The 15,855-nt window shown below is 46.6% G+C and overlaps 1 protein-coding gene across 1 annotated transcript in view; it reads right to left on the bottom strand.

Moving 5' to 3' along the window:
* The window catches only part of tnfrsf19 (tumor necrosis factor receptor superfamily, member 19), a 72,751-nt gene extending 57,306 nt beyond the window's left edge, over positions 1-15,445 (bottom strand). Inside the window, exons 1-3 of the mRNA XM_069891406.1 lie at positions 14,916-15,445; positions 14,134-14,262; positions 11,851-11,961 (exon numbers count right to left, since the gene is read on the bottom strand). Of these exons, the coding sequence (XP_069747507.1) occupies positions 11,851-11,961; positions 14,134-14,262; positions 14,916-15,383 (708 nt within the window). The 5' untranslated portion in view covers positions 15,384-15,445. The remainder of the gene's footprint in view (positions 1-11,850; positions 11,962-14,133; positions 14,263-14,915) is intronic.
* Positions 15,446-15,855: the final 410 nt, after the last annotated feature.

The raw sequence follows: 15,855 nt of genomic DNA, 5'->3' as shown, positions 1-15,855 counted from the left end.
GCAGGCTGCATGTCAGTCTCCACAAGGAAGGCCATCATCACCCTCATCTTCGAATAGAAGGCGGAGACCCATTTCATTATTAAATTTTGACTAGAAAATCCTGTCCAAAGCCATTACCAATCAATTCAAGTCTGCCCTGGGGCAGGTGATCCACCCAGACCAAACCTGCACAATTCTGGGCACAGGGGAATCTCTGACAGCCACGCACTACTCAGAGATACTCTCTCCTACATGCAGGACAGGGGAGTGGACACCTGCCTAGTCAGTTTAGACCAGAAGAAGGCTTTTGACTGGATATAGCATACCTACATGATCATTATGGGCTCTGGAAAGGGAATCTGTAATTGGATTAAACTGCTCTATATGGGCATCCATAGCCCAATCCAAATCAATGGGTTGGAAACAGATCAAGTTTGGAGTCAGGCAGGGTTGCCTGCTCTCCCAGTCTTATTTGTGTGCTGCATAGAGCCTTTTTGCTGAATCCACCAGGAAGGACCTGGGCATACGAGGAATGACATTGCCAGGCAGTGGAAGCATTCAGGTCAAGGCCTCCCTGTGCAAAGTCAATGATGTTAATATTGTGGTCTGCTGTTCAGTCACACGATTGGTCCGCAGACTGATCAGCATCTGTGACCATTTTGAGTCTGCATTGGGCATGAGAGTAAACTGGAAGGAGAGCCAAGAAGAGCAGTTACTCTTCCATTCCACTATCCCCTTCATTGTCAGGTCTGACTACCTGAAGGTGTTGGGGATCTGGTTTGGACAGACCAAAGCGCATGCAAAAATTGTTTAGAGCAGGTCACAAATATCACCAGAAATTAGGTCTGTGGGCACGGTGCTCCCACTCAATAACAGGGAAGAACCTGGTCATCAGCTGTGAGATGCTCTTGATATTGCTGTATGTGGTGGCAGGTGTGGCCCATCCCCTGCGTCTCACCTTGGCAGTCACCAGAGCAGTCTTCCAGGTCATATGGGGATCCAGAATGGAAAGTCTGAAGGAAATCCATGTATAAATCACCTGATAAAGGGGGCAAAGGCATATCCAAATGTGGCCCTCGTCCTAATGACCACATTAGTGTGTGATTGCATCAGGCTGTGTGTGGAACCAATATATGACAGCACCGAGCGCCACTTTGTGCTGAAGTTCTACAGGTCCCAGGTGTTGAGACACTGAGAGAAGAGGACTTCATTGACACAGTGGGGTGGTTTCCAGCTCATCTGGCAGAATGCTTCATTTTCAGTGCTCATTATCGAGCACCAAGACTTGGCCTGGCTGACGGTGAGAAGAGCCCTCCCAGTCAGATCCTTCCTGAGCAACCTGAACATCAGCCACAATGCACATTGTCTCCAAGATGTCTGCAATGGCGTGGAAACAATCGCCCACCTTCTTGCAGAAAGCAGACTTGCTTAGGGTGTGTGTGGAGAAGGATGCAAGGGTCTTTGTCGCAATTCATCTAGAGTAGCAGCATGCTCCCCAGGACACATACAGATTCAGACTTCCAGACCATCAACTAGGTGAAAGATACACTTTGGTCTGCCTGAAACCTAATGGTCTTTCAGACACGGATATGTCAGTGTGGGAATACTACTGATTGGCACATTCCAGACTGCAGGAGTATATTTGAGGGATGGCTTGGTGCAGCCAACACAAGTCAAGTTTATTGTCATCTGATTGTACAAGTACAACTAAGTGAAAGATGCACTGATGTACCAGCGCAACTTGACGAAACAGCATTCTCTGCTGGTGCAAAAACACACAGGCATACACACATGTACAGATAAACAATACATATGTAGGACATATATTTCATCTATACAAATAAATAAATATCGTTTCATGAATATGAGAGTCTCGGATGGTTAATGTGAGCAGTTCCTGGGGTTGTTCAGCAATCTTACTGCCCGTGGAAAGAAGTTGTTTCTCAGCCTGGTGGTGCTGGCTCTGATCCTCCTGTATCTCTTCCCCAACAGGAGCAGCTGAAAGACCCTGTGTGCAGGATGGAAAGGATCCTCAATGATTTTTCTCACCTTCTTCAGACAACAGATCTGGTAGATGAGGTCAATGGGGGGAGGGAGAGTCCAGTGATCCTCTCTGCCCCTCTTACAGTCCTGTAGATTGACTTCTGATCCATTTCTCTGCAGCAATCGTACCACACTGTGATGCAACTGGCCAGATCGCTCTTGATAGAGCTCCTATAGAAGGTTGACATAATGGTGGCCAGTAGCCTTGCCCACTTCAGTCTTCTCAGGAAGTGCAGTCGCTGTTGTGCCTTCCTGACAAGTGGGAAGATGTGTATCCACAATAAATCACAAGTGAACCAGTGGTGTATCTATGGAAAATATCACCTATGGCAAGCACAGAAAATTTACTTACTTCAATCCTTCACCCCGCAAACATCCCCTGCCGTCACCACGCCATCCCTACCTGTCCTTGCAGCCTCCTCTCTCGGTGACATGCTCCTCATCCTCTCATTCTGCCAACCCCACATCTCGAGGCGAGGGGGGAGCATGCAACGTATTACAAAGTGATCTGCTCCATATAGTATCATAATAATCTTGTCCCTTTGATGAACTCTGCAGCTGAGTCGTAACAGTTATCACCTGAAATTATTTTCTGCATCAGTTTTTTCTCTTCCTGACCTGTGTTTTCAGAATCAACTTGATGATGATCCTTCAACTGACTCTGTTAAGGGTGACTTATTACAAATAAAAATATGGGGAAATATTAAATGAATGGTTCTGGTGTATACTGTGAGTTCTTGACTGTGTCATCTTCTATTTCCCCTGCTCAGATGCTCGCTGGCATTATTAAACCCAATTTGTTTTAAAAGTATTTCCTATCATTAGTCCTCTACCAAGAAAGAATATCGGTGATTTCCTGCAAGGAGCAGTTCTTTTCTTATTTGTTAGAAGCATAATTCACAGTTGACACCCCTTCCCAGGTTATTGGATTCCGAACATCATGATATGAATAAACACGCTTTATTTGGTAAAGTACACTCTAAAGTCCTTGCCACTACCCCGGTGTATTTAATTTAGACAGGAAGAATGTACCAACTCCTTACAGACAGCGTGGGATTCAAACCCCAGTCCTCATCACACCCCAGTCCTCATCACACCCCAGTCCTCATCACACCCCCATGCCAAATGCAGCGCCCAACATATCCTTGTAAATTTCACATGTTGCTTTGTAATTTATTAGAACTCTCATTTTTAAATATTATCATTAGGTTTGATCTTTTATTGATCTGCAGAAATACAAAAAGTGTCACGAGTTTATGAAACAGTTTTCATCTTTCACATTCAACAATTCACATGTATTTATTAATGCCTCTGATGAGGGGTGGGGGGGGGGGGTGTGACAGACAGCCGGGACTAGGTTAGGCCAGCAAGGCGAGGACACATGCCCTGGCTGCCATACCCTAAATACGTCTATGAAGTGAACTCCAAGGAACTTGGTGCTCTCCACTACAGAATTGTTGATGTGTAGAGGAGGATGGTCATTCCTAGACCTCCTGAAGCCCACGATCATATCCTTCATATTGTCCACACAGCGAGACTTAGGTTGTTTCACTCGCACCATTTCACGAGATTTTCCACTTCTCTGTAGTGTGACTCCTTGTTGTTGCTGAGGCCAACTACTGTTGTGTAATCTACAAACTCCATGTCACTGTTGGAACTGCATCTGTCAGTGCAGTGTGGGTCAGTAGCATGAACAGATGTGGGCAAAGCACACAGCCCTGAGGTGCACCAGTGCTCAGCCTGACTGTATTTGAAGTTCTGCTACCGACCCGGACAGACTGTGGTCTTAGGATCTAGTTAGAGAGAGAGGGATATTGAGTACCAGCGAGGGCAGCTTCTCCACCAGCATCTGGGGAATGATGGTATTAAATGACAAGCTGAAGCAATGAACAGCAGCTGGCATATAAAGCATCGTTCTCCAGGTGGGTCAGGACAGAGTGAAGGGACAAGGGTATAGAATCGTCTGTAGAACAGTTTCTTCTATAGGCGAATTGAAATGGGTCCAGCTTCTCTGGGATGTGTGCTTCCATCACCAGACCCTCAAAACATTTCATAATGGTGGAGATCAGTGCCACAGGGTGGTAGTCAAAGAGTCCTGCTATTGTTCCCCTCTTGGGATGATGGTGTCTTTTATGAACCTTACAAGAATGATGGATTGCTCCAGTGAGGTGTTGAAGATGCTCATGAAGATCTAAATTGGTCTATGCAGATCTTCAGTACAAAGGACGTGTCTAGAATCCTTCCATTGCAGGGCATTCAGCAGCTCAGACTGAGGAGAAGCCCCTCAAACAATATAGAGAAACAACAAGGTACCACAGTGGTGGTAATCAGATAATATATAGTGATTGAAATGAATGGATACAAAACTAGGTGTGGGTAGAGACTGAATGATTTTCCTTTTGTAAATAATTTATTGCGATAAAGTCCAATTATGGTTAAAAAAAATTAAAAATGGAGAATGCCCGGTGTGATTAAATGTGACCAGTGATTACAACTCAGCTGAGCATAAGAGCCTGCACATGGTTTTATTATGCTGTTCAGATTGTAAGCAGCAGAGGGGCACATCAAATAAGTTGCCAACATAAGTTCAGACTACCCTGTATGAAACAGGAAACGAACATTGAGTCAAGATAGGAGACAGAATAGTGCAATTTTGGAAAAATAATAACTCTTTTTCGTCTATTGCACTGGAAACTTTGAAGAGCAAAGTGGAAATATATATATATATATATATATAGAGTATTTTTTTTTACACAAGGTAACGTTTTCGCGCTTGCACACTATATGAGAATTTTTTAATATGTTGAAACCACGCACAATTTATAACATGCATGGGAAAGTTACACTGGCAATAAACAATGTGCACAATTTATACCAAACTTGGGAAACGTAATAGCGGCAATGAAAGACAGTGAACAATTTATAGTGGGTGTGGGAATTGGGTACATACAAAAATCACAAAATTCAAAATTTTTATCTTGGGACTATCTCTTTACCCTGAGTGCCATGGTATTCCGAGAAACAGGATATTCTGGCTAGGGCACTGCACCCCAGACCTGTCCCCTGAGGGAGGAGATTAACAAGATAAGGTTTCTTTTAAAGAAAGGCTTTTTAAATCATGATAGAATTAAAATCTGCCTAACTCTGAAGCCTGTCTTCAGGTGTTTTCATGCTGGGCCTCTGCTTCAAGGCCGGCTGCAGAGGCAGATAAAAATTTTAAACTTACCTGTTCATGGAGCAGCCCTAAAAGGTTGCTCCAATGTTGCTTTTATACAGAGCGGCACCTGGTGCATCGTTCAGAGCTGCTGAAGGCAGGACAACTGTTACTGTGGCATTTCCCATCATAAATATGTAGCAGAGCAATGACCATCTTCCCTACCCATAATCCCCTACACTGCTGGAACCGCTCTGTGTTTCCCAGAATAGTTCCAGCTGCATGGGGGATCATGGATAGGGAGGATGGCCTTTGCTCTGCCGCGTATTAAGTCGTTGGCACTGATGAGTGGCCCTGAAGGCCAAAGTGGCCCAGTGAGGTGCCGGAGCAGCCGGTGGGGATGTCATAGCCCATACTGGCCGCCCCTGCCCTTTCGCCCCTCCCCACCCCCGTCAACCGCCCCTGCCCTGACAGCTCCCATCGGCTGCCCCTTCCCCGAGAGGGTCATGGAGGGATAGGGGTGAATGAGATGGGTCATGGGCTGATGAAATCACCATGATGTCATCAGCCTACCCCTAGCCACCACTTGCAGTGCAGTACATTCACGCAAGGTGGCGGAGAAGAATTGCAGTCGGCGCTTTGGAGCAAGCCATGGCGCATTCATTGAGGTAAGTCTCCTGACCTAAGGGTGGAGTATATGCATGTGCATGCTATACAAAAATATTTTAACTCAATTTGTGATTTTTTGTGCATTATATGAGTGAAAATACAATGAAATTAGCAAAGCCCTGGAGATCCTCCCCACTTAGATAACTATGCTAGCGAAAAGGAACTTTGTCCACAGGACATAAATTTAGTTCCACGAGAAATGTAAATAAGCTGCCAAGGTCAGGAGATCCATGAGGAAATGCTACATCTGCCATCAGCATCTGCAGTTCTGAAACTGTTTAACTCAATATTTGCAAAGCTCACCTATGAAAAATCTCCACGAATTGACTCATAGCCAATGTCCACGTAACTTATTACACCTGTCCTCCATGTACTTAGCAGTTCTTCAGACCTCACACCCATGTTTCACAATTTGAATAAACTTAATCATAAAAGCCACCTCAGAGGCAGAATTATATTTCCTGAGGTGTTTTTCTCTCCCTTTAGAGGAATCAGTGTCCACCTGGACACGATGAAGATAACAGCGTTCACTATTTGAATGTTCTTTGTTAAAACTATTGCTTGCGGCAGGGCCAAAATAATAGAAATTCCTGGCTCATAGGACATAGGAGCAGATTAGGCCATTTGGCCCATCAAGTCTACACTACCATCCATGGCTGATGCATTTTTCCCCTCAACCCCATTTTCCTACCTTCTCCCCAAAACCTGATATCTTTACAAATTTAGAACATATCAACTTGTGCTTTAAATATATCTAAAACTTAGCCTCTATATCTGTCTGTGGCAACAAGCCCCTTTAACACTGGCCACCTTGTCCTAGTAATTGACGGCCAATGTGAAAGCTCCTTAATTGGCACACAGGTGTCAAATTACACAACCTAGGTAGGGGGCATCATTCCTGGCATCAAATGATGCCTGTGGGCCAAATAGCCCAGTGTGAAAGGGACATGGACTATCCAGGGACAAAGTACTGACACATTGGCTGATAACATTTCTGAATTAATGAAACAAAAGACTAAAAAGGTTTAAACTTTAGAAATATACAAAGATTTATATAGGTCAGTAAAGGGCTGTGGGAAAGTAACAGTGGGAGCAAGAGGGGGAGAGATAGCGAGCGATGGCGGATATGACCTCCCAGAATTCCATGTAGCAGACAAACTCTTCCATGAGAGCTCCATGCATATCACCCTTTCTCTACCCCATTGAATTCTGGGAGGGAAGGTCTGCCATCACTCTTTCCCACGGTCTTTATAAATTGTGCGGCCATGTGTTTTACACCACTTTTATAAGTTTATGAAGGCTTATATAGGTCGGCACAACAACATGGGCTGAAGGGCTCATACTGTGCTGTACATAATGCTTCTTTCTTTCTTTGGCTTGGCTTCGCGGACGAAGATTTATGGAGGGGTATGTCCACGTCTGCTGCAGGCTCGTTGGTGACTGACAAGTCCGATGCGCGACAGTCAGGCACGGTTGCAGCAGTTGCAAGGGAAAATTGGTTGGTTGGGGCTGGGTGTTGGGTTTTTTTCTCCTTTGTCTTTTGTCAGTGAGGTGGGCTCTGCGGTCTTCTTCAAAGGAGGTTGCTGCCCACCGAACTGTTATAATTATGTTATAATTAGGCATAAGTAATTTTGTTTATATACAAGATCATAATACATTGATCAGGATTTAGGGCAGGACCACCATCGCTCGATGCACCATTCAGACATCACCAGTGGAGGATAGAATCCCCTATCCCCGGGGATGCCTTGTGATGAGTGTGAAAGGACATAGATAATCCGTTAAAAGTGGTCCAGTGTGATAGACAAAAACAGCTTCCTTAACCAGTTCACTGAACGGCCAATCTATCCATTAGCTAATGTGAAAAGGGCTACAGATTCATCACCCTCTGGTTGACGAAAGTCTCGCGCTCATTCTTTTTCTCACATCTCACTTCTTCCAAAATCCACCCTGACTCACAAATTGTGCACACTCAAAGAATTTCCAACTGCACCTCTTGGGTAGCTCTAACTCCTTTGGATCATCAGAAGGGTTAAAATGCAAGTTGCAAGCAAATTCTGACATATTTCATGCTGTCTCCTAGTAACATCTTTGCTTCAAAGTTATAGCTAGTTTTCTCTGTGTGTTTGAGATAAATGTTCAGTTTCATTTTCTTTGTTTTACGAAAATGCAGACATTAGAAGAGTTCAGATAACTTTTATTGACTGTTAGTACCATCTAACAAATTATTTTGGCTATAATAATGTATGCAACTTGGAGGTTGACAAATAGATAACATTTATACATAATGAGACATTGGGAGATAGTCTTGAGGCAGCTAGAAGACTGGACAGCTCAGCAGCAAATGAGATCAATGCAACTGGGTATCAGATGATGAACAACAAATAAAGTTCATATCAATCATCAAACAACATGAAAATACATGCAAAAACATGGCACATGGGTATACACAGACTTTGGAACCCAACTTTTCTGGGATAGAAATGATGGCTAATTTTATTTGTACTTGTCAATCTCATGGCCAGCGTCATAAATTTCAATACAGAACAACATCTTAGAACTGCAGTGAAAAGTCAGGCTGCTGCAAGATCAATTAACAGTTCTCTTTCCTATGCTATAAAATGTTCATAGGAGTTTTGGGGGGACCCTTAAGTCCACCTAAAAATGGGAAGCTCAAACAATACATGTTCATGTTAAAAGAAGGCGTTGCCTTGAATGCACCATTGTATTGTGGTGGCCCGCTGCCACGATGATTGAGCCAGCGCTCTGAGCTGCGAGCACAACCAAAGGCCAGCAACCCACGCACCGGCACTGGCCCCAGCCAGCAAACTGGCCCCAGCCAGCAAACTGGCCCCAGCCAGCAAACTGGCCCCAGCCAGCAAACTGGCCCCAGCCAGCAAACTGGCCCCAGCCAGCAAACTGGCCCCAGCCAGCAAACTGGCCCCAGCCAGCAAACTGGCCCCAGCCAGCAAACTGGCCCCAGCCAGCAAACTGGCCCCAGCCAGCAAACTGGCCCCAGCCAGCAAACTGGCCCCAGCCAGCAAACTGGCCCCAGCCAGCAAACTGGCCCCAGCCAGCAAACTGGCCCCAGCCAGCAAACTGGCCCCAGCCAGCAAACTGGCCCCAGCCAGCAAACTGGCCCCAGCCAGCAAACTGGCCCCAGCCAGCAAACTGGCCCCAGCCAGCAAACTGGCCCCAGCCAGCAAACTGGCCCCAGCCAGCAAACTGGCCCCAGCCAGCAAACTGGCCCCAGCCAGCAAACTGGCCCCAGCCAGCAAACTGGCCCCAGCCAGCAAACTGGCCCCAGCCAGCAAACTGGCCCCAGCCAGCAAACTGGCCCCAGCCAGCAAACTGGCCCCAGCCAGCAAACTGGCCCCAGCCAGCAAACTGGCCCCAGCCAGCAAACTGGCCCCAGCCAGCAAACTGGCCCCAGCCAGCAAACTGGCCCCAGCCAGCAAACTGGCCCCAGCCAGCAAACTGGCCCCAGCCAGCAAACTGGCCCCAGCCAGCAAACTGGCCCCAGCCAGCAAACTGGCCCCAGCCAGCAAACTGGCCCCAGCCAGCAAACTGGCCCCAGCCAGCAAACTGGCCCCAGCCAGCAAACTGGCCCCAGCCAGCAAACTGGCCCCAGCCAGCAAACTGGCCCCAGCCAGCAAACTGGCCCCAGCCAGCAAACTGGCCCCAGCCAGCAAACTGGCCCCAGCCAGCAAACTGGCCCCAGCCAGCAAACTGGCCCCAGCCAGCAAACTGGCCCCAGCCAGCAAACTGGCCCCAGCCAGCAAACTGGCCCCAGCCAGCAAACTGGCCCCAGCCAGCAAACTGGCCCCAGCCAGCAAACTGGCCCCAGCCAGCAAACTGGCCCCAGCCAGCAAACTGGCCCCAGCCAGCAAACTGGCCCCAGCCAGCAAACTGGCCCCAGCCAGCAAACTGGCCCCAGCCAGCAAACTGGCCCCAGCCAGCAAACTGGCCCCAGCCAGCAAACTGGCCCCAGCCAGCAAACTGGCCCCAGCCAGCAAACTGGCCCCAGCCAGCAAACTGGCCCCAGCCAGCAAACTGGCCCCAGCCAGCAAACTGGCCCCAGCCAGCAAACTGGCCCCAGCCAGCAAACTGGCCCCAGCCAGCAAACTGGCCCCAGCCAGCAAACTGGCCCCAGCCAGCAAACTGGCCCCAGCCAGCAAACTGGCCCCAGCCAGCAAACTGGCCCCAGCCAGCAAACTGGCCCCAGCCAGCAAACTGGCCCCAGCCAGCAAACTGGCCCCAGCCAGCAAACTGGCCCCAGCCAGCAAACTGGCCCCAGCCAGCAAACTGGCCCCAGCCAGCAAACTGGCCCCAGCCAGCAAACTGGCCCCAGCCAGCAAACTGGCCCCAGCCAGCAAACTGGCCCCAGCCAGCAAACTGGCCCCAGCCAGCAAACTGGCCCCAGCCAGCAAACTGGCCCCAGCCAGCAAACTGGCCCCAGCCAGCAAACTGGCCCCAGCCAGCAAACTGGCCCCAGCCAGCAAACTGGCCCCAGCCAGCAAACTGGCCCCAGCCAGCAAACTGGCCCCAGCCAGCAAACTGGCCCCAGCCAGCAAACTGGCCCCAGCCAGCAAACTGGCCCCAGCCAGCAAACTGGCCCCAGCCAGCAAACTGGCCCCAGCCAACAAACTGGCCCCAGCCAACAAACTGGCCCCAGCCAACAAACTGGCAGGTGAACAGCAAAGGCAGCTTAAAGGCCAGTGACCCCAAAATAGCACTGGCCTTGCTGCGCAGCCAACAGACAGGGACAGCGTGTGGGGAAGGAGAGTTTTGCTATGCAGGAAAGTACTCAGGCGTGGGAAACCCACTTTTGTTATGCATGTTGTGACATCAGCCAAGGGGAGCCATGGTGGGAACAGTGCAAGTAGAAAAGTTGGGTCTGAGCCCTGATAAAATTCAGAGCTTAACCTGACTCTACTCTTTCAAGTAGTGCACGGCATCAGTATCATAATTATAGTGGTCAAATAATGTGTGTACAATTGTGCCTTCAACCAAGGAGGCAAGTGGAAATTTGACCAACTATATGAATGCTGCCACTACAAAGGAGCCTTATTTTGCAGTCACATTTAGAACAAATATTTCTTTTAAACTGTGAGAATTTAACACTTTCTGAACAGACCTATCTATCTAACAAATCTATCATTTTAAAGAATAGTGTGTGCTTTTAATATACTTTTGAAAGAAAATGCTCCTCTGAGTCATTTCTGGTTTCAGCTTCATTTCCACCATGAAACTGGAATTAATTCTGTTAAATGTAACTTTGAATATCCATCTGGAATTGGCAGAGCCAACCTGTCAAGCCAGATATTCAGCTTCAGTTATACATGTATTATCGTCGACAAACCTCTTACTACACACGTTTTTGAAAGCCCCACTGACCACCATTTTATCAAATTGCCTGACAGGCCAGAAGTGACCATACAATTAAATGCAATCTGAACATCAATATTTATAAATGTATTCCAAAATGACCTAACAGTATAAATCTTGGATTATTCTGTCTTGAGTGTGTGTTCTTTACAATAATCGCATTGACAAACTCCCAAGTATGTGATTTCTCTGTGTATTCTCAAGAAGACAAGAGTTTGCTCAGCGGGACTCAGGCCTGATGTTTTTGTATTTCTTTGTGACCTCTGAAGCAATGCCCCTTTGTATACTCGGATCCATAAACAAATCCAAGTGACTTGAATTAATCTGCTTTTCAAAACTAAATCAGTGATTGATTTAGATTAGTTATTTCCAATGCATCCAGAACTGGAAGCATTAAACTCATAGCTCCAGATGTGGCTGTTCTTATTTTTTTTTTGTGTTCTGCCAGTTCCAGTTTTACGTTCATCGAAAAACTCTGCTGGAAAGTGTATGCAATGAAGATTCAAACTGCAAAATTACCATAATCTGGTCAGAATTAAACTGCCACATTCATGTTTTCTAAAGCTTTAGGAAGAAGAGAATGAAAGTGGAGAAATAATTTCTTCAGCTCTTTTTACCTTTGAAAGTTCTTGTCCCGGACCACACTGTTTGCAGGCTGCACAGTTCCCAGCCTTGTCCCTGTACTCCTGCTCCAGACAGTTTCCTGTTTCGCCTTTAGCTCCCAGTGCCTAATGAAAACAATTAAGATTTACTGAACAAATTCAGTTCAAAGAGTCTTTAATCTTTCACTCGAGTTGCAAAAGCAAAATACTCCTGCACTGTCAGTGGTTAATTGAATTTTTTTGTGTGTTGGGGTGTCTGCAGAGCAATATCCAAAAAGTTGCTTTAAACCAAATTGACAGAAGGGAAATTAAAAACAGATAAGAGTCTTGAGGAAAGTCCACTAAACTTAAAACTGCAGTCAACTGATATCTGCTGTTCTGCACATGTTGACTAAATAGCTTCAGCTTTTTAAGTTTTAAAATGTTCATCATCTATATTTGGGTGCTGGCGAAAGCCTAATGTGACATGAATTCCACAGCAAGTTTTGTTGTTGTCCAGGCTCCACATCGGCACTTGCATCCAGACAAGGCTTCTGGCAAGTCAATGGGAGTCCGCTTTTGATCTGTGCCTTCAGGTCATTGCAAGGCTGGCAGCAGTTTTACACGTTTGTTAGCTGATCTATCTACTTGCATGGCCTGATATCATGACTGAGGTTATCAGATATTGCAGCAGGACCCAGAATAAATCATACCTGCATGACTTTGCTGGGGGGGGGGGGGGGGGGGAAATATAACACATTATAAACAGTGTAGTCTCTGACATCAAAATCCTCTCTGATGATATCAACGAAAGTCCCAAATTTATTATTAGACATTCTTGCATTTTATTTTGAAACTTGGTAATTTGTGGTTGCCTCTGGTTTTATTTAATATGAATGCCTTAAAACAGCTGTGAGAATATTTGGCTAAAGAAAGAGAGCAGTGTCAACATTAATATAGAACTGTCCCACTAAAATATGGATAGAGATGAAAAGGAATAGGTATTCTGAAAATGTCCGTAAAATTAATTGGATATAAAATAAACAGTATTAATCTGGATCCACAGAAACAAACTTTTGTGAACGAGTCATTATTCTTGCAATGCATGAATATTAGACTGGCATGACATGCACTTGGCAGTCCATTTCTGATCTACTCCCACTCTATTTTGCATATTGCTTTATTTATCACAGCCACAACTGCAGTTATCAAAGACACAACAGCACAAACTGCCATGAATTAAAAATTACAAGATGGATACATATTCAGAATGGTAAGGCACTGATGAAAGAAAGTGAATATCAACAAGAGAAGGAACGATGTTAATACATAGAGACAAAGAAAGGTGTGGGGAGAGAAATGTGAAGCATAGAGCTCATGATTTAATTGTACTGTTTCTCTGTGATTCCTTGTAATCAGAGTATGATTTACATCTAATTTAGAAAATAACATACTTTTCAAATTTTTTATTTAATGTGACATTAATGCCACCTCGTGCAGTTAGTTGAAATTCAGCTACTATATTTTTAAAAATTGGAGCTTTCTGATTCAGTGAGGAATGGAGCAACAGAAAGATGAAAACTGCCCAACAAGAACTCTGAAAGTACACCAGATTCTCACAGAAATTTTTATAGGGAAGTAAAAAGAGAATGTATTTTCAATTGGGTTGCAATATTACATAGATTTTTCATATTTTGTTTGACTTTCAAAAATTTGAGGAGAAAATAAGTTCCAAACTGTTTCCCTGTGTGATTTACTGAGAACATTACAGCACAGTAGAGGTTCTTCAAAGTGCTGTATCGACCAAAATAAAACTATCCCCATCCCCGCCCTACCTTATAACCCTATATTTTTCTTTCATCCATGTGCCTGTCTAAGTCTCTTAAATACACCTATTGTTCCAGCCTCCACCACTATTAAAATATTATCTTAAATTTGTAAAATCAACCATATTCATTTTTTTGGCAATCGTCACCTTGACCTTGCTGAAGGAGCAAGTATTCCTGAAAATATATGCAACTCATGATCAATTTTAAGGCGAACTGTAACTTATCTTTTTGTGAAGAACATTTTGAAAAGTCGTGGTTAAGTGGCAAAGCAAATTGGCAGCAATTTCCTTTACTTTTCAATTATCTGCATAGAACTCCATGGCGTTCATTTGTGGATCCATCTGAACACAAAGTGCAAACCTATCGCACTGCACTCCAATACAAAACTAATAGAATCTTTGGATATTTGCATTAGTGTCTGCAATGACGCGCTGCCATTGTAATTTGCTACAAAGACTTTCAAGGACTAGAACAAAGGGAAGTTCCTTACCAGACAAAGCAAAGCGATCAGCAGGTGTAGCAAAATGTCTTTTTGTTTGCAGCTCATCCCTGCTCCTTTTCCTTCTGCACCCAAAAATTCGCAGAGATCGCCCTCCGCTCTCCTTCCGTGATAAGAGGTCTGCAAAGCAAAAGACTCCTTATAAATCTCAAGGAGGGGTTGTGCGCTATCAGGCTGACCACCGGTAGAACGAACGACTGAGCAGGAGTGATAGAATCATCTCTTGCTGGATCTAAATCGTTCAAAGGGGCGTTTGGAGTGCTTCACACTATCCTTTAAACTGGGCTGCTTTTAAACTATTCAGGAGTTTTAAAGATAATCAGTCGCAATCATTTTTGTTGCAAAACTGTGGCCATCAATAAAACTTGTCGAATAGAGGAGCATCCTGAATCTTTCTCAGCAGAAGCTCTTGTGCATTCCTCGCCTTTGATCCCGATCTCCCGCTTTTATTTCAGCTCTCTGCACCCCAAGGTGTGTTTTGAACTCCTCGAGGGAAATCCCACTTCTTCCGAGTGAACGAAATTTGCTTTGTGCTAAATGAGCTTTGCTTGCAGCGGGAGTCGGATGAAGGAACATCGCAGCGTCCCACACACGGCCTTTCTGAGCGGCTCAGGGGAGCGGGAAGAGAGAGGGGGGGGGGCAACGGGAGGAGGGGGGGTGGGGAACGGGAAGAGAGGGGTGGGGAACGGGAAGGGAGAGGGGGGTGGGGAGCGGACGCTTCGGGGTCGCTCCGAGAGGTTTGCCCCGTGGTGGTCGTCTGGCTCCACACTCACCGGCGGGCGAGTGAGTGGCCTGGGACCAAGAGCGGGACAGCTGGCCCCTGCTGTACAGCTTGTCTCCGGCCCGTCTTGAGGGGTGTAGCCGGGAGCGCCAGGGTGAGTTATTTTTTGTTCCCCCCGGGGGGCAGAGAGTGGTGCAGATGACGCTCGATTCCTGATGTGCAGAGACCTCCGTGAAGTAACTTCGCTGCCCGGTTCACGACCCCGACGGCATTTCTGTCTCGCCACCAAGTGTTGCTTTTGCTGAGGGCTGTTTCGTCCAGGCGCGGGGTTTTCGTGCAGCGGACGGTGCGCGTTGGGGCAGCCGAGGGGGATCGGGCGAACGGCGCGGGGTGACCGCCCTCTCACACCGTTCAGGCATTGCCCTGCGGGTACAGACACCGATCCTCGCCTGTGCTTCTTAAAACCAGTTCGCTTTCCCTCGGGCCACAGACGCAGAAACCGCCTTGGCTTTCTGGTCATCCTTGCACCGTTTTACCTGCGCCCGGCTCGCTCCCAATGGCCCTGATATAGATAGAGATTAAAAAAAACTTTCGTTGTGTTGCGATCTAAAGATTCCCGCCAGCCCTCCCTGCCCGCAAACAGCCCTTTGCTGACCCCTCTCCTCGCAGGCAGAAACTTCAAAGGAACAGGCCGGCCTTCAGTGCCATAATCTGATGGGCGTCCGATCAAAGGCTCCCGCGAACCGGGGCGCTTTAAACAGGTTCAGCACCGACCGCGATGGGTCGCGCGTCCTTCTTTTATGGGGTGTCTACCTCAGAGACCTAGTTTTCAGATCCGATCGCCTCTCCCTGTGCTCCAAAGAATGCGAGCGAGCCGGGCCAGACTTCCTGCGCTGGGTGGTGCTTTATCTGGGTCCGATCGCTGAGTGTTTGTGAGTTTCAGACTGTGTGAAGTACTTCTCAGCGCCAGGGGTTACAGTCTATCCCTTTCA

This window comes from Narcine bancroftii, chromosome 7 (assembly GCF_036971445.1).
Source record: "Narcine bancroftii isolate sNarBan1 chromosome 7, sNarBan1.hap1, whole genome shotgun sequence".
NCBI lineage: Eukaryota > Metazoa > Chordata > Chondrichthyes > Torpediniformes > Narcinidae > Narcine > Narcine bancroftii.
This window is presented reverse-complemented; position numbering and strand designations above follow the sequence as displayed.